General features: G+C 37.4%; 2 protein-coding genes across 4 annotated transcripts; one reads left to right on the forward strand and one right to left on the reverse strand.

Annotated features, from left to right (window-relative positions):
- The first annotated feature begins 1922 nt into the window (after window positions 1–1922).
- LOC132191522 (probable UDP-N-acetylglucosamine--peptide N-acetylglucosaminyltransferase SPINDLY) lies at window positions 1923–19748 on the forward strand. Of its 3 annotated transcripts, none has more exons than XM_059606589.1 (18): window positions 1923–2146; window positions 2625–3061; window positions 4420–4581; window positions 4674–4849; window positions 5005–5080; window positions 6188–6316; window positions 6427–6546; window positions 6668–6736; window positions 6822–6903; window positions 7710–7804; window positions 8756–8820; window positions 13035–13233; window positions 15016–15210; window positions 15811–15905; window positions 16017–16152; window positions 16280–16497; window positions 18078–18205; window positions 18831–19748. In XM_059606589.1, the coding sequence occupies exons 2-18, from the start codon at window positions 2651–2653 to the stop codon at window positions 19256–19258; spliced, it is 2784 nt and encodes a 927-aa protein (XP_059462572.1). In that variant the 5' UTR covers window positions 1923–2146; window positions 2625–2650; the 3' UTR covers window positions 19259–19748. The 3 variants fall into 3 exon arrangements, with proteins under 3 accessions (XP_059462572.1, XP_059462573.1, XP_059462575.1); XM_059606590.1 differs by having other exon boundaries at window positions 2630–3061; XM_059606592.1 differs by lacking the exon at window positions 1923–2146 and having other exon boundaries at window positions 3019–3075.
- Window positions 19749–20109: 361 nt separating this feature from the next.
- LOC132191523 (peptidyl-prolyl cis-trans isomerase CYP18-2) lies at window positions 20110–24232 on the reverse strand. Its single transcript, XM_059606593.1, has 6 exons — window positions 24088–24232; window positions 23789–23884; window positions 23594–23655; window positions 22983–23116; window positions 21632–21716; window positions 20110–20458 (listed from the first exon to the last, which is right to left on the reverse strand). The coding sequence occupies exons 1-6, from the start codon at window positions 24157–24159 to the stop codon at window positions 20413–20415; spliced, it is 495 nt and encodes a 164-aa protein (XP_059462576.1). The 5' UTR covers window positions 24160–24232; the 3' UTR covers window positions 20110–20412.
- Between the last annotated feature and the right edge of the window lie 231 nt (window positions 24233–24463).

Genomic DNA, 24463 nt, shown 5'->3' on the forward strand with positions numbered 1-24463 from the left:
AATGAAAGATAATAAGAAAAAATTTATTGTTTTCAAATTTATTATGTTTTGTGTTTCGTGTTGATGCGTCATTCTCACATTGAATTAAATGGCACAAAATACTTAGTTTATGTCAAATCCCTTAAAAAAATTATTATTTTTTTCATATGAATTCACCATGGATAAATATGAAAAGAAAAAAAAAGAAAGAAAATGACACATTTATTTAGGCAAGCTCACGTGCTGAAGACAAACGACTTGAAGAAGTTTGTCCCTTACACACTATGAACGAAACCACAGACATACAAATTGAATAAAAGTCTTTGTGCAGGAGGGAAAAAGTTGACTTGTCATTATTTTTCTATTGCCAATTTTAGATTGGGATACTTGCTATGCATTTCATGGTTTAAATTAAATTTTAATATTTATTTAGTTATACTATTTAAATTTTTTTAATGACATAATAATATGTACATATTTAGACACGGGCGAAAACGAAAATTTCGTATTAGAAGGGGCCAAAGCATTAGTAGGGCTCAATTCTAATTTTTCCCATTTTATTTGACAAAGTTTTTATCTAAACTGGGTTGGAGAAGTTTTCTTCAACCTAATCTATAAAAGTGACATGTATCTATTTTTTTAATAACATGTGAAATACACATGAGTTTTTAATAAAATTTATTTTAACTTTGTCACTGCTATTAAAAAAATATGTGCATCTCACATGTCTCTCACATATTCAAGGGACACATATCACTTTTATAGATTAAGTTGAAGAAAATTTTTCCCCCTCAATTTGGAGGAAAACTTTATCCCATTTTATTTACAATGAAAAGAATTATATTTCCCAATTAATTTTAAGGTGGAGGTTTGAAGTTCCACAAGTTTTATTTTTTATTTTTATTTTTAAGTTCGACAAGTTATATGTAAAGTTTAATGGAATCAAGCGCTTTGACCTCTATTGCTCCATCCCAAAGTAAGAAAATAAAGGCATGTTTGAAATTATGATTTCATAAGAATAATATACGTCTTAAAAAGATATCGAAAAACGTAAGACGTTTAGTATTGTAATTTTAAAAAACTTAATTTAAAATATGAAAAAAATTCGCGATTTCTATAAGCAACATTGTAGGTGCTTATTCGAAAAAAACACGAATTTAAACTCAAATCATGATTTCTCATAACAAATATTTGATTAAAAAAAAAACGTTTTTTAACATGTTTTATCAAACACCTTTAAAATTTTAAAAAGTAGCGATTTCAAAAACGTAATTTTTAAAATCGCACTTATTGAAATCGCAATTCTAAACGGACCCTAAAAAAAAAAGTCAACATATTTTTTCACTCTAAAATAAAAAAAATCATTTACTGGTTCTTTAGATTTTAGATATAAGTAATCAACCTCTAAATTATCAGTTATAATATAATAACATATGATTATATAATAACATGATAAATATGTGAATTTTAAGTTTAAGTTTAACAAAAGTTAAACTCGATCTATGACTCTTTAACTTTTGCTTATATCATTTAACACGTAGTACCAGAATTGATATTATTTGAGATAATGCAGGAAAGATTTAACGCTGGAAATTTTGTAATTATCCTCATAATTTAAGCGATTGATTTTGAAATTTAATTTAGAAAAACATATTTAAACTTTTAATCTTTAAAAGTTATGTTATGTTATGTTCTGGCTGATCACTTCGAAAACTCAGCGACGATCATCCTGAAAATTCCATCGAGACGGAGCACGTTAGCCGCCAGGTCATCATTTTTCAGAGTGCGCAGGATACCGACAATGCCCCCCACCCCCCAAATCCCTGAAATGGGACGCTACGCCCACTTACGCAGTTACGCAGCCTTAGCAGAGTGGCATAAAAAAGCAAATATAGACGGAAACCAGGGTTAGAAAACAAAAAAATAAAAAAAAGGCTGCCCCTTTCTACTCGCCAAACGTTGTAATTAACGGACGGAACATCAGGGCCTCTCTGGGGTTTTTGGGAGACATAGAAACTGTGTGTCGGAGAGAGGGTTAGTCTCTCGCTCTCTCTCTGTCTCTGTCTCTTTCACTGTCTCTCTGAGCCGAAAAGGAGGAGCTGGAACTTTGCTCCGACTTCTGCCATGTGCCTCTAGTACAAGAAGAAGAAGCTCGTCGGCCTTGAGTGTAAGAGCCAAATCCCTAATCTTGGGTTCAATTTCTCACTTTCCCTTTGCTTTAATTGAATCCCATTTCTTATAGAATCCCTAATCTTTGCCCCCCCTATACTAATGCACTATCGTGCTTTTAATGCCATTTCTTAAGTTTATTCGTTCACTATTTTTGTTTTATAATTTTTTTTATTATTTGTTATCAATCTTTGTTGGAGAATTAAAAGAAAATAGCTAGCTTAACCGAGTGGCTACGGTGATCCTGCTAGAGCTTAGGGTTTTTTCAACTTTAGGGTTTTTGCTATTATTGTTTGAACGTACTGAATTGAGTTTCAATGAAGTTGTTATTCTGAAAGTTCCGGACTTTGGTTTATTTGATAAAAGATGACATTTTTTCAAATGTGCTAGCAGGCAACGTTGCATATGTGGTTTGAATTGAAATTAGTGGTATTTGGGGTGAATGAATATGTTTATATATGATGGTTTCGGTCCAGGAAAGTGAGGTTGTAGCTGTGACCGGATGGCGTGGTCGGAGAAAGTTGTTGATAATGGGAGAGAGAGGGACCCAATTCGGGATAATGGCTTCTTGAACGGATCGCAGTCGTCTCCTAGTACTAGCAGCTCTCTTGTAGGTGTCGCTCCGGTGCACAAGAGGTTTGAAGGGAAAGATGCCATTTCTTATGCTAACATTCTTCGTTCGAGGAACAAGTTTGTTGAGGCTCTTGCTCTCTACGAGAGTGTCTTGGAGAAAGATAGTGGTAATGTGGAAGCTCACATTGGCAAAGGGATATGCCTGCAAATGCAGAATAGGCCAAAGGTTGCATTTGAGAGTTTTTCTGAGGTGATCAGATTGGATCCACAGAATGCTTGTGCCCTCACATATTGTGGTATTTTGTACAAAGATGAGGGTTGCCTAGTGGAGGCTGCTGAGGTATGCTTTTGACAGTTAAGTCACTTCTATCATGGCAAACGATGGACTGTATTGTTTTTATTTTCTATTCTTTTTTGGGGGTTGGGGGGGCTAAATATTTGCAGGATTACATTTACGTGTAGTGCTTGTTGGTATTTTAATCTCTATATGTGTTCAATCCAGTTTTATTTTATAGGTTCAACGTGATTGAGTGTGACATGCAACGTGTGGCTACATATTTTTATTAGCTCACCTGAAGTATCTTGCAGCACACAACCAATTATGTTTTGCATTGCTACTATTATGATGGTTATTTGTAAGAAGTTGATGTTTTTATTAGTACTTTTGTTAACTAGTTAAGAAACCAAGTACTTATTAAAAAAAAAAAAAAAAAAAACTAGTTAAGAAACCAATTAATGATCTACTTTGGAATTTTGAATTTACGGTAGTTGATTTCACTTATAACAAGTTCTGATACTCTTCAATTCCTTGGGCCAATTGGTTTTGGTGCTTAATTAACATGTCCAATACCAGATATAGGTGTTCCTTTTTGATTTTCACATCAAGAAGAAGGTTGTTTCCTATTAAATATAATTATCCTCATATCTAGTATATGTTAAAAGCTTATATTTGAATTTGCCTTATGGAATGCTACTTTCAGCATTGCTGGGTTAGCTTAGGTTATGCCTAAAAGAGTAGTAGATCAACTACTATTCTCGCATGTTGGAGAGGGGTGTGCAGGGATCCTCGGGGTGCAGCTATGTGGAAGATGGCTCCGTCCTATCTTTTGTAATATTTTTGGAGGGAAATGAATGATAGAAGTTTGAAGACCATGAGAGGACGGTGGTGGAACTAAAGTTTTTCTTTTTCAAAACTCTTTTCCACTGGACATCTGCTTTAGATCTTAATGTGCTTAGTTTTCACCATTTTTTTAATTTTTTTTCTTTTTCTAGCTAAGTGTTTATCTTGTATATGTCTTTTTTTACTTGGGTTGCGCCTTTTGCGCTTTTCAATGATATCTCGTTTACTTATATATTAAAAAAAGAAACGTTGACTGCATATAATAAATGAAAGATACTTGGGACTCTCCACATCATCAGCTTGCCCTACTTTGACCTATTTATCAGCTTTTCATGTAATTGATTATGCATTGCCCTTCTACAAAGTATTAGCAGTCACGCCAGTGGCCCTATAGGTAATGGGGGGATGGTAGGGCTGCAGGTTCATTCCTGTATGAGTGTGTGAGGTGTGTTCACCTAAGGAAAGAAGAAAACAAAGTGTCAGTAGTCATTGTGCTTTGAGTAATTGATTGGCAATGTTATTGTAGTAGCTATTCACCCAATTTTTTTACTAGACTTAATCAATTTGATTTCGTGCAGTCATATCAGAAGGCTCTGAGAGCGGACTCCTCATACAAACCAGCTGCGGAATGCCTAGCCATTGTCTTAACAGATCTTGGAACCAGCTTAAAGCTTGCTGGTAGCGTTCAGGAGGGAATTCAGAAGTATTATGAAGCACTCAAGATAGATCCACACTATGCTGTAATTTCATATTATTACTTATTCATACTTTCTGCCTTTCTTTTTGGCACTTCCTATGCATTTTTTTTTCTTATACAAGTTGATACATGCAGCCTGCATATTATAATCTTGGTGTTGTCTATTCTGAGATGATGCAATTTGACATGGCCCTTAATTGCTACGAGAAGGCTGCATTTGAGAGGCCTATGTATGCTGAAGCATATTGCAACATGGGTGTCATTTACAAAAATCGTGGTGACTTGGAGTCAGCTATTGCTTGTTATGAGAGGTAATCTGCCAATAAGCTGTCTGCGTCACTGCTTGCTGGGCCTTAATTTTTTCTTTTTGGACCTGAGCTGTGCCTTGCACTTGATTTCTGTAATTTTCTTTTCATGGATTTACCTATGCTGATGATATGTTTGCTTCGATGTCTTGCTGTGGCAGGTGTCTAGCTGTTTCACCAAACTTTGAGATTGCAAAGAATAATATGGCAATAGCCCTGACAGATTTAGGAACAAAGGTGGTTTCTCGTCTATTTGTTATTGATTGATTTATCTTCTTGTAACTATATGCAAATTTTCATTTTATGTTGTTGGTTAGTAACCGTCTAAGAGCTTAAGCTGTCACAAAGTGTGCCATCATTGTGCATTAAGTTCACAGATACACTAATACTCCTCACTCTAGGCCTACCCAATAACGCTGAACCAATAGTGGGTTTGCATCTACAGAATAGAAGAAACCAATAGAATGGGTGTTATTAAGACCTGAACCAAGGACCTTTAAAATAAACGGGGCCTTGATTCCATGTTGAAAACTATCAATCCCAAAGTTCAAGTTGTTATTTTCCATTTTGCTGGGATATTATTGTTAATACCTCTTTATGTTGCCCGAGTTTATGGTTATTTTGATTGGCTGAAAAAATCAGTTTTTTTTTGCTTATTGTGCCAAGGGACATGACATTCTGGATGTTGCTTGAAATCCAGAAATAGGTTGTAATCCTGTGTAACTTAAAGAACTAAAATCTGAAATAAGCTATACATAAAATGGAAGAAAATTGATTTTCACTCTGATCTGATGATAATCTAGAAAATGCATGACATTTGTTTCTTATGGCCTATAATGTCTCATAAGGATAGGCACTATAATTTGTGGCTTAATTCCTTTGGCAGTTATTTGTCACTATTGAAAGAGATCAACAACTTACAAGACTCTGGAAGCTCTTTCATCACAAAGTCATTTCAAATTTCTTCACTTTAAAGTTGTGATTGCACTTTAATCAATAGCCTTTGCCTTTTTCCTGATGAAACATGGTTTTCCTGTTTAATTTGGATCATTGTGGTAAACCTGATGGCTAAGCACTTGCAATGGTTGCTGTGTCTGCTTCTGAGTTTGTGTTATTATTTTTCCTTAATGCGTTAGCTAAATATCCTAACATGTTATGCTCCCGGCTCCCGGCTCCCGGCTCCCTCCAAGTTTTGTTTGTAGATTCCAGTTTTCTTTCACGTGTTATCTAGATATCCTAACAGGTTATCTGTCCCTTGATTTTTGTTTGTAGATTTCTGTTTTCTTTTATTAGCAACAGTTCAGTTGTTCTGTATGTCATATTTGATTCAGCATGTCTTTTTAGGTTAAATTGGAGGGAGACATCAATCAAGGTGTTGCATATTACAAGAAGGCTTTGTATTACAATTGGCACTATGCTGATGCTATGTATAATCTTGGGGTTGCTTATGGTGAAATGCTTAAGTTCGACATGGTAAGTGATTCTTGGGGGGTCAACTGTTTTTTTGTTTGTCTGAGTTTTTTGTTGTTGACATTATGGTAGTTGAAAAACTGGAATCCTATAATCAGCTTTTGCTTTTATAGGCTATTGTTTTCTATGAACTCGCTTTCCACTTCAATCCCCAATGTGCGGAGGCATGCAACAATCTAGGAGTAATATACAAAGATCGAGACAACCTTGACAAAGCTGTAGAATGTTACCAGGCAATTTTCAACACTAGTGCAAGATACTGCTTTTTCTGTTTTATATCCCCCACCCCTTCCTTGTGTCTTTATCATCATCAATTTCCTGAAAATTATCCTCATTATTTATGATCATTTGCAGTTGGCTCTGACGATCAAACCAAACTTCTCACAATCTTTGAACAATCTTGGTGTTGTTTACACTGTCCAGGTTTGGTATTGAGTTTTTCCTGATGACTGATATGTGAAATGCTCATAGTCTAAGACAATGACACTACCTTCTTTGCTATTGATAGGGTAAAATGGATACCGCTGCAAGCTTGATCGAGAAAGCCATCATTGCAAATCCCACATATGCGGAGGCATATAATAACTTAGGTCTCTCTTTCTCTATTTGTCTGTCTTCTGTTTGCCTGACGTTTTTATTTCTGAATTCCTTTCATTTACATCCCTTACTGGACAATGTGCGTGATTTGGAAAATTCATTTTCATATGTATGTGAAAGTGTGTTATTTCAGTTTAAGTTAGTTAATGTTGGAAATGTTGTCAGTATTAGGTTTCTATGCGTCTGAAGAAATGACTTCTTTCAGTCTTATCTGAACTATATTACTCTGTAGAATATATCCTTGGTCAGTGGAAGTGTTTTCTAGCTTAACTGATCATACCATAAGAATCACCTTCAACAAGGAAATAAGAGTCCATGCTGGTTCACCTACCATAACCCATCAACAAAGCCACTGAAAAAAAAAAAATACTGGGTAATGGCCTTCTGCTGTCAAGTATTACTGTAGTACATCCTGATCTTTCTACGTAAATAGAGAAGGTTATAATGCAAAGGTGGGTGCTTACTGAAAACTGGAGAATCTGAGGCAAGGACTCCAGTGTAGGAGGATGGACCTAAGAGCTGCTTACAAAGCTCATTGTGAATTCACAAAAACCAAGTCTTGTCATGTTGACTTCTAGTATTTTGGAGTGTTCAGACTGATCTGTTACTGTGGTTCAGGGTACCCTGTCACTTGCCAGTTTGTTTTTCTTGGGCTTCCTATGCTTTCTTCCGGAATTTTTTTCAGGGCATTTTTTGTGTATATTCTTTTTACTATTATCACTTGGAAGCTTCTGTTATAAGTTCTCTTTGTTAAGTACTGATGTGATAAATTCATTCTTCCATATCCTTTTCTGTGTAGGGGTTCTTTATAGAGATGCTGGCAATATATCTCTCGCTATTGATGCTTATGAGCAATGCCTTAAGATAGATCCTGACTCCCGAAATGCAGGCCAGGTAATGTCACTCTTGCGAATCAGCTCCTGGATATTTTAGGTGCTTGTTGAGTGTTGTCAGTAATTGTGATTGTATGTCATTTGCAGTGGTTTGTTCCATTGCAGGCTTGATTGCCTTTCAGAATATGTTTTAGGTGATATCATGATATCTGAACTGGGGCTTGATTTGTGATCATGAAATAGATCATTAATGAATGGGGCTTGATGTGAATAATGGGATAGATGATTACCGTTGAAATATTTTGGCTCAAGAGCATGCTGTTTCAATGAATGAACTGTGATTTTGTGGTAAATTATTACAACATAACAATTTGCACCGTTTTAGCCCCCAATGTTTAAAATGTTGATAAATTCACTGTGGAAAAATGTAAGATATGGCTGTCTGTGTAACTATAGTTGGTGTTAATTGCTTGTAATACTTTTAGAAAACCTTTTGAGGAAAGTTTTGGGAAACCTGTGAGGGCCTTGGAGTATCATTTAGGGTGATAGAATATTATTTAGCATATTACTACCGTGCCTTGACTAAGAGTCATGATTTTTTTTTTTTGTTGAAGTGCTTTTTTGGCGAATAAAAATTTATGGACTTCTATATTAATGTACAATACTGACGTGCTTTTGTGGTTATTTACGGAGGAAAAATGGCATTCAAACTTGTTAGTAGTGCTGGAGATGCCTTTTTTGCTGCTCCTGAATTTTATTGGAATTATTGTCTCATGCTTTTGTTTTATGGTGTTAACTAAATCAGGGAGTTAATAAGTATTTTGTAGCTAGCAGTTTTAAAAATGGGATTGCTTTCTTCATTTAGCACGAGTGCTTTTAATGGTTTAAGACATCTCAACTATTTCAGTTGATGGTAGTATTTTTTGAGAGACAAGATGCCCGTGTGTTCTTCTTGACAGTCTTCTTTGAGCCATGTTGTTCTTATCTATGTTTGCATGACCACGCTTTGCAGAATCGATTGCTTGCGATGAATTACATAAATGAAGGACATGATGATAAACTTTTTGAGGCTCACAGGTTTCAGCTATCTCCCATCAAATTCATGCATTTGTTCTTCATTCTATGATAACTAATAGGACCTTATATTGTGTGTTATAAATGTATTGTACTAATTATTTTTTCCCAGAAGCATAGTAAGATATTAATTCCTTCATTGCCAGAAATGTTCTTGTAACAGCTTATATATTATCATCCTACGCTTGAGTAACTTCTTTTATTTTTTTATTTTTGGCTTTTCTGGCTTTTTTGTTTTTGTTTTGTTTTGTTTTTTTTTTTTTTAATTCTTTAATTTTTATTTTGGTTGGGGGGTGGAATCACCCATTTTACTAGGATGGGCAGCGAGTAATATGTTGTTCTTTTGTGTTTGCCATATGAAGTTTTGTTGCTCATTTTGCTTATAAAAAAGTTTTTTTGGTCATTTTCCTGTTCAGTGGTCAAATTGTCCTGAAATATGCTTAGAATTCTTTATAGGGTACAATCCTCGATAAAACACGACCTACTTGTTCAAGAAAAGTATAACTCTTTTTTTTTTTTTTTTCTGGTTTCTCGATAAAACACGAACAAATGCATGAATTTTCTGGTTTCTGTAGTAAAACATGACCTACATGCAGATGTCTAATGACTGTTAGAATACTTCCCTTCTTCCCTAGATCCCGTTGTTTGATTCTACCTTTTTTCTGCAATTTCTGTACTTTCTAATGCCTCTCTTTTCTCTTTCCAATATGGTTTTTTCATTAGGAACTGATGTAGAGAGGCCTTCCGGCCCTAGCTTAGAATCTTTTTTTGATAAGTAATAAGAAGTTTTATTAAAGAAAGAGAAAAGCGAGAAGCGCCCCTAATTACACACGAAGTATACAAAGGGGGCCAAAGCGAGCCCAAAGCAAAACCCCAGCACACCCACCCAAAAAAACCAAACAACCACCCAAAAACCCTCCAACAAACACACCAACGCAAAGCCCACTAACCAAACACCCTCATTCCTTCACAAAAGACTATGACACTATAATCCTGCCCTTCCTTCTCCTGGACGACGCACTAGCATTGCCATAGTTAACAGAGCTTTCTAAATTTAACAGCTCTCTTTTGCTTTTATTCCTAGGCCTTTTTCCTTTAGCCCTAGGTCGGGCGACGTCCATAACCTGAAGAAAATCTGCTGAATATGGATCCTCCTCTTCACCGCAACCCAACCCCCAATCAAGGGGATCGGGGGGCAGCTCCCCAAACTTGAAGGCTTCATCCAAGACTGAAGAGTTGTCACCCACTACTTCATCATCCTTAATAGCCACATGCGATGAAGACTGAGACTCCCTTATCTCTTTCGGACTTGGGTTAAGAAACCCTCGCCGTAGAAAGCCCCTCATTGGATTAGAGTTCTTAGAATCAGGCTTTCTTATAGAAACCTCCTCAGCCTTGGATGAAGCCTGAGCAACAAACCCTGCAACTGGTTGGTAATGTATCTGCGGAGCACTAAAAGATTCCACCGCCTCAAGAAGGAGAGAATCATTCACCCGAATTCCTCTTTCTTTCTTAGCTCTCCGGTAGTATCTCAATATTTGCTTATATATAGGAACCCCACTGCCCAGAGACATGCGTAACCTCTCTCCCAAAGCTAACGCCCCTGCAGAATTTGCATCATGATTTTCCGGCAGACCCATCTGCCCAGATGATAGTGTAGAAGAGGGCGGGACCGAGACACGTCCTCCTAAAAACCTCTCAATTTCTTTCTTCATAGACGCCAAATTCTGTTCCTCCTCAGGGGACAACACCTCACGAGCTTCCTTGCTTGCCTGACGAAAAGACACCTCCAAGTCCTTCAGTATTGCCATATGCGTGACATCGTCCTTAACCACTTCTCGAAAAGACTCAATCAGCCATTTTTGTGATTTGTTCAGACCAGAATCAACAATGGCATCAGAGGTGAGCGTCGGCGAGGAAAGAGGGACAGAAACCTCCTCAGCCTCAGCCACTATCACACCTGCGGAAGAATCAGCAGACGAGGAAAGGGCTGAGGTAAGAGGGACAGAAGGAGGGTCACCGGCATGGGCTGGCTGGAAGCCGGCATGAACAGGAGACACTCGCTTAAAATCCGAGGCTCTGTCCCCCCGCTTAGCTATCGCAGCCCCTGTCTCCCTGTGAGACAGATAATCATCACTGCCCAGAGCTATGTCTTGCACTGACAACCCAGGAGCCTCAGCAGATGAAGGAATCACCGGAGATGTCACCGGCGAGGTCGACCCAGAAACCGCCGACAAAGCAAACCCAGAACCTGCCGACGAAGCAAACCCAATACCCTCCGACGAAGAACCCAAACTCGACATCACATGAGCCGCCGCACCCGCGGGAACCACTGCGTTAGAGACCACAGAAGTCGCCGGAAAAGACCCCGGATTGAACATCGGCGAGGCAGAAACGAGCAGCGACGACGACTGCTCCGATAGGGCAGACCCAAGACCCGCACGAATCCCAGAAGCAGACTTGCGTCCAGCTCTCCGCCTAAACCCAACAATAAGTTTAGGCTTCAGGCCCGTCCTAAAGCAAGCCCGGTCCAGAACAGGCCCAGGCTTCGCAAGAAGCTTCTTCCAACGACCAGGAACCCAAGAGCCTTCAAACCAAGAATTGGGCTTAAAGCCCAGTCCGATAGAGAAGACCCGAATCACATTAGCCCTAAGATTATTCAGATACGCCTTCAACGAGCGCACAACCCTAATCAACTTCGTCGCTGGATCGCCGCCACCACCCTTAACCAACTCAGGACAGCCCACCATCGGAAATTGAGCGCCAACCGGCTTCACATCACCAGAATCCTCGGACAGCACCGCCGCATAGGACCGATTCGAAATAGCATTCGGTATACCCCCTAAACCCTTCGTCTTCGCTGCGAGAGACACCAAAAATTTCCGTAGTTCATCCACAAAGCAGCGCCAACCCCAACCTTCACGGCCCTCAGGGAGCCAAATCACCCCTTTCCGAACACCATCAGCAAAGACCCCGGCCACTAAGAACCGACCGGCCTTATTGCAGCCCTTATGGATCTTCAAAATCATCTCATCCTCCCGAAATGATTTGGCGAAGAACTCCGACCCTTGAGATTTTAGCGCCTCCTCCACCATGTCCGCCAGCCAATCGGAACATCGGAGGCTGAGAGAAAAAGAGCCAGAGAACCCTTTTCTCTTTTCTTCCAAGCGCAACTCAGGCTTGCCCGCTTTCGCCAAAAAAGAGAACGATTTAGCTTCCACAACAAATCTTCGCTCCATCCTATCCATGGCAAACGCATCCCACGATCCCGAACCTGGGTCTAGCGGAAACGCGCCTCCGCTAGAGAGGAAATAGAGAAAGCTAGGAGAATTCTAGAGTGAGAGTCTCTCGTCTAGAGAGAGAAAGTCCATAATTGTGAAAAATATATTCTCATGATTAGAATCTAATCATGAGAATAATCACACCAGCCATGTTCTAAAATTCAAATGTTGTTTCTTTAAAAGGTTTTGTTTTCTTGAAAGTCATTACATGTTGCTGTATGCATATGCATGTGTGTTAAAGCAGCAACTCATATTTGTTTTATTTGTGCCGTATTAGACATGCAAGGAGATAAGTGGCACACTAAACTCACTATCAACTTTAACCCTAAACTCACATTATATATATAATTTTAGTTTTTAACCAGAAGCCTGGTTTGAATTTCCAATTTTCAACACTAGGTTTACTTCGAATCTCTTTTGTCTTGAATGCATCTGTTTGGACTTGCATCAAGGAAATTTACTGTGCAAGATGGATTATTCACCCTAAATGAAAATTCCAGTTGGAGGTTGGGGAGACTTTTTAGTAAACAATTTTTAAGGGCTGACACCATCTGTGTTAGGACAGAGAACCTTCCTTGCCGCCTTTCTATCTCCTCTGCCCTATTTCTTACTTTCTTTCTTGCTCCCTCTCTTTCTCTGTCCATTTCTGTAATTTTTGAACAGCCCAACCACCGTGGAGGGGATCGTTCAGTTGGTATTAAAATCAACTACCTATGGCCTTTGTTTCAGCCATCGGTATGGGCTATGTACCGACTCGAGGGAGTCGGTTCTCATCCCTAAGTGCATGTGTTTAATACTAGATTGTAGGCATTTTGGACATAGTCCCTCAGCTGTTCTGTTTTATAATTTAAATTATGGTTGTCTAAGTAGCATGGACAAATTTAAGAAGTTTTTAGCTTTGACCTGTTTCATCTAAATTGAAATGTCTACATGCAGGGATTGGGGTAAGCGCTTTATGCGGTTATATCCACAGTACACATCGTGGGAGAATCCTAAGGACCCGGAACGACCACTTGTGATTGGATATGTATCTCCTGATTTTTTTACTCATTCTGTATCATATTTTATAGAAGCCCCCCTCGCCTATCATGACTATGCAAATTTCAAGGTGGTTGTTTATTCAGCAGTTGTGAAGGTATCTTCTTCAGACATTAAAACCACAAATATTTGTACAAATTGCTCGTGTTGCCTAGGAAGTCCAGGAGTTTGTGTTATTTGTAGCCATATGCTTGCTATTGCAATATTTACCTTTGTATTTGCCATTTTTGTTTGCAAGCTTATAAGTAAGCTACCTTTTGTTTCAATTCCTGTTCCCACTTAAGAAGCCCAAAGAAGACTTTGACGGGCATTCTGTTGCCATATATTGCATCGAGTATTGTTTATTCATTTTTTATTCAAAATGCTTGTTTGTCCAGTATCTGAAAGTCAGGTTTTGTTTACTCACTGGAATTATGATAGATTCATTGAAATAAACATTTCATCCATAGTTTAAGAAAGAAACTAGAATATTTAACACGGGTTTCAGTATGCATTCAATTAGTTACTGGTTCTGTAGATGTGCACTGTCACTAGATTAGTAATGAGGCATAAATAGTATGGGTTGATTTACCATTCTAGTTTTCTAGACTTAAAACATAATTAAACAGAATCTACTCTTCCCCCTTCCCTTGGGACAAAAAATTACTTATAAAAAAAAAACATAATTAAAAATCATGTAATAGCTATGATGGCTGCTGGTGTTGAGTTTATTATATTTTGGTGGCTTCATTAAGAATGATGGATAGTTTACACCATATCATGTAATAGCTATGATGGCTGCTGGTGCATCAGTTTTAGTTGCATTTTTCCAGTGTTAGGAGCTGTAAACTTGCAACAAATTGCAGTTCAGTTGTTTTTTTTCCCCTGTCCATATTATTGATACTAAGCTGTTTGCCAAACCGTAGTAGTTGTGTTCTATTTCTCTAAATCTATTTTCTGTTTTCCTCTCTCTTATGGTTTCTATGGATTTGATTGCTTCGTTTTTTTAAAAAAAGGGTTGATTGCTGCACATATAGTGCCAATCTTTGTTTGTTTGTTTTTTCCCCAATGGGAGCTTTCTCTAAGTTCATGTTTTGATTCTTGGAAAAACACCAGAACTACCACTGTTGGCTTCACCTTTGACGGCACTACTCTTGGTCATCGCCTGTTTCTGTTTAACTGCTATTGCTGCCACTATTATTGTCAACATCATTTGTATTAGGGTTGTATCCTTCTGTGTTTTTCAATGAATTAATTATTTATTAAAAAAAAAAAAACAGTATCGCCCCCACACAACTAGCATCATTACAACTTATCCATTATACCGGAGGCACTACTACTTTCTCTAAGATGGTTGCAATCGCTTCTCCACATTTTTGTTAGCACTTTCAAGTTCACCACCACAACTAATGCAAGGCAACAGTACTGGCAATACCATCAGAATTATCATTAGTGGCACTGCTGCCATCTTTATTGCAGTTGTCACCACTGCCATCAGTGCTGCATTTATCATCACAATGGCTGACACTGCAATGCCTCTGTCATCACTGGCCATGACTCACCACCCAAAAGAAATGACCTCCATTTTCTTGGAATATTTTATTTTAAAAGAAACTTAGTAATTTCCTGATTATTTATTTTTAGGATTAAGTTACAACAATTTTTTTTTTTTGATAACGTAGGAGAACTTTACTCAGATTAATTGCACGTCGCAAACGCATATTGTACAACAATTTTAATGCAGTATAATGTTAATTTGACTGTATATGAGAGAGTATGCATGTGTATACATTTTTCAAAATTGAGTGGATTCTTGAATGTGTATGCATGCTGCTTTCCATAATTTTATTTTTACGTTTTCCTTGTACAGTCTGGATTTGATTTTTAAATGATGCTACAGGCAGATGCAAAAACTATTAGGTTTAAGGAGAGAGTCATAAAAAAGGGTGGGATATGGAGAGATATATATGGGATTGATGAAAAGAAGGTGGCAAGCATGGTTAGAGAAGATAAAGTTGACATCTTGGTAGAACTTACTGGTCATACAGCTAACAATAAGTTGGGAATGATGGCTTGCCGACCTGCACCTCTCCAGGTATGTTGGAGGCTATTCTCTTAATCCCTATTTTTTTTTTTTTTTTAAAAAAAAAAAAAATTTACCTGGGTGTTTTCTGCTGAGACGATTTCCTTATCATACCACAAGGTATTTTAAATTTAAGCTTTCTGTATAATTGTCTTTTTTATTTTTTATTTTTTTTTATTTTTTTTATTTTTATTTTTAAGGAGTGCAATATTGAATTGTTTTAACAATACCTAGGTTCAGAATTGACGAGAGTATTAATGTCTTATGAAATGTGAGTTGTTGATTTTTATTATCTTCTAAACCTAAATATTACTCAATTTTAAACATGGGGATTTTCTATCTTAGACCGTAATCAATAATCAGTTTATTTTGTGCATATTGTATGGGAGGATTGCTTCATACTGTTTTCACCTAGTTATTCATGTTTTATCACTTCAGAGAATAGTAAACATTGATGGCCCATGGTGTTGTGTCCTTTATATCTAAGTTCAAAATTTTTGTATCTTTATGGAGTGGAATGATGTGTTATGCATATGCTACAATGGTATGCATCGTTTGATAGGCTGGTCTTTATATATTTAAAATATCTTACTGTTGTTGCTGAAATTGTAGGTTACTTGGATTGGCTACCCAAATACAACCGGTTTGCCTACAATTGACTATAGAATCACTGATTCACTGGCAGACCCTCCTGAAACAAAGCAGAAGTAGGTCTCCTTTTTGCACACTTCCACGAATAACTTATATGCTAAAGTTGATCTTAGTGGTGTATTGTATTGCACTTTTTCTCTTTGTATGAAACTTTTATTAAATGGCAGGCATGTTGAGGAGTTAGTTCGATTACCTGAATGCTTCCTTTGTTATACACCTTCCGCTGAGGCTGGGCCAATCGCCCCAACACCTGCTCTTTCCAATGGCTTTATTACATTTGGTAGCTTTAATAATCTTGCTAAGGTATTGGTTAAGTTGGAATCATAACCGATTCTCTTTTAATTGTGTATTTATAAGAGTCCAACCATTTTTATCCTGATTTCTTTTGATTTTATGCTGTCTTCCTTTCAATTTGTTTGTCCTTCATCAGATTACGCCTAAGGTGTTGCAAGTTTGGGCAAGGATTCTATGTGCTGTTCCAAATTCTCGTCTTGTGGTGAAGTGTAAGCCTTTTTGCTGTGATAGTGTTAGAGAGAGATTTCTTTCAACACTGGAGCAACTGGGGTTGGAACCTCTACGTGTTGATCTTCTGCCACTGATTCTTCTTAACCACGATCATATGCAAGCGTATTCTCTTATGGACATTAGGTAAATTCGATGTGTGTCCTTAAGCAATTAAGTGTGTTGTGATATAAGCTGATTCTTATTTTTCACATTTTTCACATTTTGTTGTCTGTTGAAACTGGATATTGGTCCATACATTGTGGGCTAATGTTCATAATTTGTCTTTCATTACTAATTAACATTGCTTTGTTTTTTTCCCAGTATGTCAATACAACTCATGTTCCTGTGTGGGGGTAGACCCTATGACCTCAACCTCTACCCCTTTTTTTTGGCATACATTGGCTTTAATTGGTTTGATCCTAGTGACTACATCGATTACTACTAGGATTTGGCAAGAGTGCCTTTCTAGGACATCTTAAATTTGAACTTTTCTGTGCAAGTAGATGGCAAAGTAAGCATTAAATGGAATGATTTTGATAGAATGAAAATGAGTTCTGAATTTTCAGTTCACTCCCATAATGATTATATGTGCTCAGAAAACACCATTTGGCCCTACTAAGTGCTCCACTTATCAGTTTCTAACTTAATGTGTTTTTATTTCACTGAACTCATTTTTTGTGGTACTTACAAAACAAAATTTTGTGCCTGAACAACTGGGGTTTATGATGGGTGGATGATAGTTGACATATAACATCTGTTGAACAAATAATAGATTTCCCCGATGCTACTTTTTTTACTTTGTTCTTGACATAAGCTCGAAGTCTTCTTACATAGACATTTAAAATTGTGAAGTACTCTATTGGAAAAGTTGGCTTGCATGCCCAATGAGCTTTTTCAGAGAGTGGAAAATATGTTTCCCTTGAAGTTCTTTGTGCACAGAAATGAACTCTAGCTCAAATGGAACCTCATATCCCTGTAAGAACTGGGGTAGAGTGTGAAGCCAAGATTTCAAGACCCACCATGTGTGTTTTTGCATGGATTGTTGAAAAAAAAATTGTCCAAAATTATTATGTTTATACTAATGTATCATGAGTGACTGAGTGAGGTACCAGTGTCTGACAAGAAGTCCTCATTTTCTATGATTGTGCACCTTTGCCTGACATGCATACCTGCTTTTATGCCGTCTTCTTTTTCTACACTTGCATACCAATGGCGGACATGCTTGTATGAGTTTATGAGGCATATTTTTTAACTGCACAGGGCTATGTTATTTCATTTTGATCTCCTAACCTATATGTAGACAGGAATAAAAGAAACTCTCTGTTCTACCTCTTGTGTGTGATATGTGCTGTGATTGGAATTAATTTGTTTTCTCCGTCTCATGAAATGGTTTTGTTGAAACAGCGACAATACTAGTATCCATTAAAATATTTTCTAAACTACCGATTAGAAGTACCTGCCTATTTATTATTGTGTTTTCATCCTTTCTCAATGCTTGTCATGTATGAAGGGAGATAACCTCTAAGATTCTTTCATTCTGACAATGATAGTATAAGATGCCATTTGGACTGTAAGCTACATATATGAACTTGAAATCAAACAACCTTACCTACACTTTGTGGTGTTCATCTTTTTTTGGAGGGTGACATATGTTATCTGTTAGCTCTTATGGCTTCTCATAATCATATTGTTTAGAGATTCTTACCTTTGTTCTTTTTATGTAGTTTGGATACTTTCCCGTATGCTGGAACCACAACAACATGTGAATCTTTGTACATGGGAGTTCCATGTGTTACTATGGCTGGTTCAGTACATGCTCACAATGTTGGCGTGAGTCTTCTCAGCAAAGTTGGTGAGGGACCTTCCTTTCTCCCTTTTTGATTAATGTCCATCTGGTGTCTGTCTTTTGCATGGTTGTCAAAACTACTGAGATATGCCTAGTTGCATTTGTTTTACACGTGTTTGTTAGTTCCTGTACCTTCATCACCATGAGCACCAGAAAGTTGAGAACAAAAAGGCCCCTATTCTGTATCTTGTACATGACTGAGAAGAAAGTATTATCTTGCAAGCTTTAGACATCTGTGATCACTTTTGATGAGTAGGAAGAAGAGCACTAAGAAGATGACATTGTCTGTTTATTCCCTTATAATAATTCCCTAAGATTTGAAATGTAGGTCTTTTCTGAAAATTAAAACTTAGTAGCCTGAAGCACGAAAAATGCCATTTTTCCACTGTTCAACTCTTTATTGGAGAACAAATATAAGACAAATACTTATAACGTAAGTTAACAAATCTCTGATCCGGTAAAGGTCAAGATCAAATGGGACATACTGAGGAATAATGGGGCAGGTTTTGTGGTTCAGGTTTTCAGCCATTTGCTATTGCGCTAACAGTGGTAGAATGTATTTATAGTGTCTGTCTGTATGTTTTTGTTCCAACCTCTTAATTAAGGTGGACTTCTGGCTGATGCTATTTAGGTTTGGAACGTCTCGTTGCCAAAAATGAAGAAGAATATGTCCAATTGGCACTGCAGTTGGCCTCTGACATTACGGCACTCTCAAATTTGAGGATGTCTCTTCGCGACCTTATGTCCAAGTCCCCTGTCTGTGATGGAACAAAGTTTGCCCTTGGTCTTGAGTCAACATACCGAAACATGTGGTACAGGTACTGCAAAGGCGATTTGCCATCTTCAAGGCACATGGAAATGCTACAACAGCCGGCAGTTACTGAAGGGCCAACTATAAAAATTTTGGAACCGACGAGGAATACAAATTCAAGAGAAAGCCCTCCTGGATCCATCAAGACCAATGGATTCGGTCCACTTCCACCAATGCTGAATGTGTCCACTTGTGAAGAAAATGGGGGTCAATTGAATCAAAATATTAAGTCAGGCAAGCTGAGCTGAACTTGAACTTCCCTGACTGTTTCGTCTGTGGCATTTGCCAAGCTTGGTTTGATCGGGAGCTGTATTACCTTTCTTGAGGTTAAACACCTCAGTTTCTGCAGAAACTGAGGCTGGTGGTAATTATGGCGGCAAACAAGGGATAACCTTGCATAGTATCAAATTCTTTGGGGGGAAAGAATGCTGGCAGTAGCTGGTAATTATTTTTTTCTCTTTCTTTTTCTGTGCAAGAAATAGATATAGAGGAAATGAGAGAGGTGATGATGCTGTTAGCTGCTACTTTTATGTAGCTGTATTGCATTTTTTTTTTTAATCTGAATTATAGAAATTAGTTGTGGCTTGTAAATTAGTAGGAAAGTTTTAGTTTTTCTTTGGCATGGCTTGTTTTATCTGATTACGAATTGAGATGTCCAGTAAGGTATGTGGCAATGTCAAACTCTTGAGCTCACCTTCGTGAACATCATCAAATGGAGCCTGCTAATTTCGAGAATTAGATGGGTGAAGCTGGGTTCATAGTAATAGGCTTGTGCTGTTGTGCAAAGGATCTACTACGCTAACTTCGACAAAAATATTTGCATTAGTTTCCTTCCAAAATATTGGGTGGGTGGAAATTTCCCAAAACCATATGTAAATCTATTAAATTGACATGTGCCAAAAATGCATGTAAATCTACATGTAATGCGACTCTTCCCAGAAGTACCAAGGGCTGCATGCTTCATTCTTAATACTCATGCATCTCCGTCTACTTCCTTAAAAAGGAAAAGGAAATTTTCGCAAGTCATGGTATCCTTGCTTATCTAAAAGCTCTCGTTGGGACAAAACACATGGAAATAGAAACAATGAACTTGAGACTCTGGCTAAATGGTTGCTTTAAGCTTATATTAGGGAGATCAAGCCATTCGAAGTTAACGACAGCCAAAACTAAAGAAGCTTAATTGAAATCTAAAAGAGAAGGAAGAAAAAGAAAACTACAAATCCAGATGGATAATTTCCTCTTCTTCTATTTTCTTTTTTCAAAATTTCTGCCTCTGTTAAAAAAGTCTTCCAAATAAATTGTTCATCGCGCTTACGAATGATACGAGATATTCAAGAAACTACTGCTGGTGTCTTGACCATTCTGGAACCAGATCGTTTGCATCGGTAATAGCTTATTGACATTAATCCTTGACCAAGGTCCGTAGAATCTTCACATCATGGATGGGTCTGTAAAAACAGTAAACAGCAGTAAGCATGGGAGTTGCAACAAGTGTGGTCTCTGAAAGTGTACAGAAGAGATCAATCACCAGAAGAAGAGTTACAACAAAGTATATTTGGGTGAAACCTATGCACATTGATTGCATTATTTTTAAAATCTAGCCATGCATGGAGGAATATATCTACTAATCATATCGCGATGTGATGTAATCTACTAATCATTTTTAGATCATACTTCTTTGTATTTGGTTTTCTAAGTGAAATTATTACCACTTATCGAAAGAAGAAAAAAAATCACAAGTTTGGCTCCCCAGTCCCCAACCTATCCAGATCAATTGTGTTATTGTTTAATAGAGCACCTCAAGCCAAGAAATTACCTATTTAACATTGACTCTTAATTTCCCTTCAGTTTTTGTAATATCAAACAATGTTTCTGACAATCTTTTCAAAACACCAACATCTTGATGACATAGTCTCACCTTTTTTTTTAATCTAAATTTCAGATACAGATGGATGTAGGAGATCAGTATCCCATCCAGCAATGTATTCATAGGGATAGTGGGAAATTGAATCATGAAGAAGCCAGATTATAAATCATTTTCTTACCATCATCTATTTTGCTTATTATTTTAAAGCTTATATAACTCTGCGACCTACCAATCATGTACATCACTAACCTCACTGAGCTATCTTCTCTACAACGCCTACATTCTCTTTTCTGTCTCTTTTTCAAGTAAAGTCCTCTTTCTGTCTTCTCAACCAGTGGATTATCAATTGATGTGATATTTTTTTAAAAAAAACCAAGAGAGTAGCAAGATGGAGATGGATGATATCGTTATATTTCCTAATGATAAGTTTGCGATTTTAGGGAAGGCCCAGCAAAGCACCATATTATTCTCCCAGTTTTCAGTTTTCAAAACAAGGCTAGTCTAGGAGCATTGAGTTTTTTAGACAAATCCAGGTGAACCAGCCACATTTCGCCAGTAACTTATTGAGTTTTTAGAAAGCTGGTTCCCTAAGATGATTGTTGATATCCAAGTTTTGTTCTCCATCTAAATGCTTAGTATGCATTTAAACAATATATGAAATCATATCCAGACAAGAATGTGACAGGCTGAGGTGGCCCATGTGTTCCAAATCAAGGCCCTTAAAGATCAACAACACATCCAAGGAAAGACATACCTATCATTATTATCTGTTTGGACGCTGCCAAGCCTTTTGATTATCTCCATTCCCCTACACACTCTTCCAAATATTGTGTGTTTTCCTGCACGGTACAGAAACATCAGTTAGCATTATTAGCACATGAAAAGAACTGTTTGATATAACAATCAGAAAAAAAAAAAGGAACAGCCATGGTTACCATTTCCAAACAGAGCACTCATAATAAAAATATAATTTGAGACAATCCAAAACAAGTAGCACGCTGGAAAATATAATAAATGTCAGAAATATCAACTGCTCAAAAGATGATATTCTATCCTACAGGGGCCTCTTATAGCTGTTTCGTAGTTTGAAAGTGATTTTGGCCTTCAAGGATGGGAGATGCATCATATAGCTAACAGCTTAAAGACACATTTCAAAACAAGGAAGAAAAGCCCTATACAAAGGCAAAATGACTTCTAGTGGTCCATTCTTGAATAAGTTTTGAAACCTTTCCTTTTCTAACAGCAGATATGTCAGCAGCTTCAAAGCAAATTCAGGAAGCATATTTACTCTGAATAGGCTTGAGCAAAATACTCTTGACCCACAAATCTATCTCCTTCTATGAGCTGTCATCAATGGGAGTTTGGCCATCTCCTTAAATAACTGAGCATAAAATTTTTAAATTCTAAAACTTATTCAACGTATTAGGAGAAGGAAAAGCATGTCAACTCTTTCCACTCAATCTGCTCGGCAAAGGGGACATGACTTCTCAGAACAGGTGCACCACTTAGTCATTTGGACAAGGTGGACTCAGGGAGGCTTCAAAGCCCCACCTCCCAGTGAAAACAAAACAAAAGTAAAAAAGATAAAACAAATAAAGAGTATTAAGGGAGGCCATTTCCCTTTGTAAGAAGAAACAAAAGAAGTAACTTTGTTTTTATGCAGAGACGTAATGATAAAGCAACTTATCCATAATCCAATGTTACTTCTCCCCGACAAACAATGCAATGCAATACCGACCCCACATTGCAAGTATGCCAGGAGCGCAGAATTGCTGATTAGCAGTTTCACAACACAAATTTGTAATTTTTAAGACTGTCATTGGATTCTAAATAATTGCAGCAGCTGAGACCCAATGTATCATGCAAGATACAAACATAATAAGAATGACTATAAGTTTAATCAAACCATCAAAACTTAAAGTGGCTCCAACCACCCGTATGTCGAGAAGTCTCATTTACTGTCAAGCATTGTTTCTCTGCAACTTAATCATCAAAGTAAGATACTACCACATATTGCATACGAAAAATTCCACACGCTTGAACAAATTTTCAAAGAGAATGATAGAACAAGTTTAAATTTTAACTGGGTGGATTCATATGATTACCGTCCAGTGATGGACATGGTGCCAGGGTGATGAAAAACTGACTTCCATTTGTATTCGGACCAGCATTTGCCATGGACAAAATACCGGCCCCAGTATGCTTTAACTCTGTTCTAATCTCATCGTCGAACTTCAGACTGCAATGCATCATAAAACAAATCATATAACGCATCCCTCACAAATCAAATATCATAGACATTATATTCACTCACAGTTCTCAATGATTCAATGCAACCCAGCAGTGTCAGAATCAAACTACAGTCTAAACAATCAGGGAACAGATTGGATAAAAGAAGAGCAAACAGGAATTGAAAAATAGTCTATGATACGTTAAGATTTGGCAACCTCAACACTTATCACCGTGAGATGCGATGAATTAAACAAAAATTAATAATATTCGAAATGTGACAAACGCAGAGATGGCAAGATTTGAATGATTCAATTTAAAAATAATGGTTAGGATTCTAAAAATCCCACCATAGAGTTAGCCTAGAAAATCTAGATGACCCTGATCCTATCAAAGCTATGCAGTTGATTCTAGAAGCTACTAGAAGAATAATTTTCCAGATACATGAGTTGTAAATGGCAAACTAAAAACAAAAATTAAAGCATACCCATATATGGATTCTCCACCCCTTCCTGTCCCTGTGGGATCCCCACCTTGCACCATAAAATCCTACTCCAAAATAAACCAATATCCATGTAAACAATAAACTATTCAAAAGAAAAAAAAAAAATGTACCATACAGAGAAAATCTTGTGTGTGCGTGTGTGCATCTATAGAGAAACAAACAGAGAGAGAGAGAGACCTTGATGATTCTGTGGAATTTAACATTGTCGTAGTAGTTTCTGCGAGAGAGTTCAAGGAAGTTCCTGCAAGTTCTCGGCGCGTGCTTGTAGTATAGCTGTGATTACAGTACAATAAAAAGAGAGTGAAAAAGAAAATAAATTGAAAATTTTGAAACCTGCATTTATTCAGTATAGTATGACCTAGCTTCGCTCACATCCATACTTAGCTAAGCAAAATAGAGTACGAAAAAAAAAAAACTCGGTGTAATATTTTCTTTCACTTCAATCGCTTTCTGAGCAACCAAACAGAAGAAAGTACCTCAACTGTGAAAGGACCCATTGAGGTCTCGAGCGTGACCTCCGGAGGCCCTCCTTCCGCACTGGCCCACATCTTCGCGAGAGAGAAAGAGAACGAAGACTCAATTTCAAGAGCTCGACTTTGTCTGAGACAAAAGAATCATAAACAGGAAAGATTAGAGAAAGAAAGATGTGAGCTGGGCTTTCGAAATGGTCTGAGTTTGGCCCAAATCTAAAAATAACACTCTCTCCTATTCTTTTTTGAAATTTTAATATTTTATTTTGAAGTAATGGGAATCCAGATGGGCCAACACGACGTAGGCCTGGCCCACGTTTCCCTCCACCCAAAAGAAATTACTGAAAACTCCTGAGAGACTTCGAAGTCTGAAACGTTCATG

Source organism: Corylus avellana, chromosome ca9 (genome assembly GCF_901000735.1).
Source record: "Corylus avellana chromosome ca9, CavTom2PMs-1.0".
Classification (NCBI taxonomy): domain Eukaryota; kingdom Viridiplantae; phylum Streptophyta; class Magnoliopsida; order Fagales; family Betulaceae; genus Corylus; species Corylus avellana.

Excerpts from the sequence above, each read along its gene's own strand:
- LOC132191522 (XM_059606589.1), top strand. The coding sequence starts at position 2,651 with ATGGCGTGGTCGGAGAAAGTTGTTGATAATGGGAGAGAGAGGGACCCA. Across the intron at positions 15,211-15,810 it reads GCCGACCTGCACCTCTCCAG|GTTACTTGGATTGGCTACCC; the intron begins GTATGTTGGAGG and ends CTGAAATTGTAG. Across the intron at positions 16,498-18,077 it reads TATTCTCTTATGGACATTAG|TTTGGATACTTTCCCGTATG; the intron begins GTAAATTCGATG and ends CTTTTTATGTAG.
- LOC132191523 (XM_059606593.1), bottom strand. The coding sequence starts at position 24,159 with ATGTGGGCCAGTGCGGAAGGAGGGCCTCCGGAGGTCACGCTCGAGACC. Across the intron at positions 21,717-22,982 it reads ACCATGTCCATCACTGGACG|GAAAACACACAATATTTGGA; the intron begins GTAATCATATGA and ends TGTACCGTGCAG. Across the intron at positions 20,459-21,631 it reads CAAACAGATAATAATGATAG|ACCCATCCATGATGTGAAGA; the intron begins GTATGTCTTTCC and ends CTGTTTTTACAG.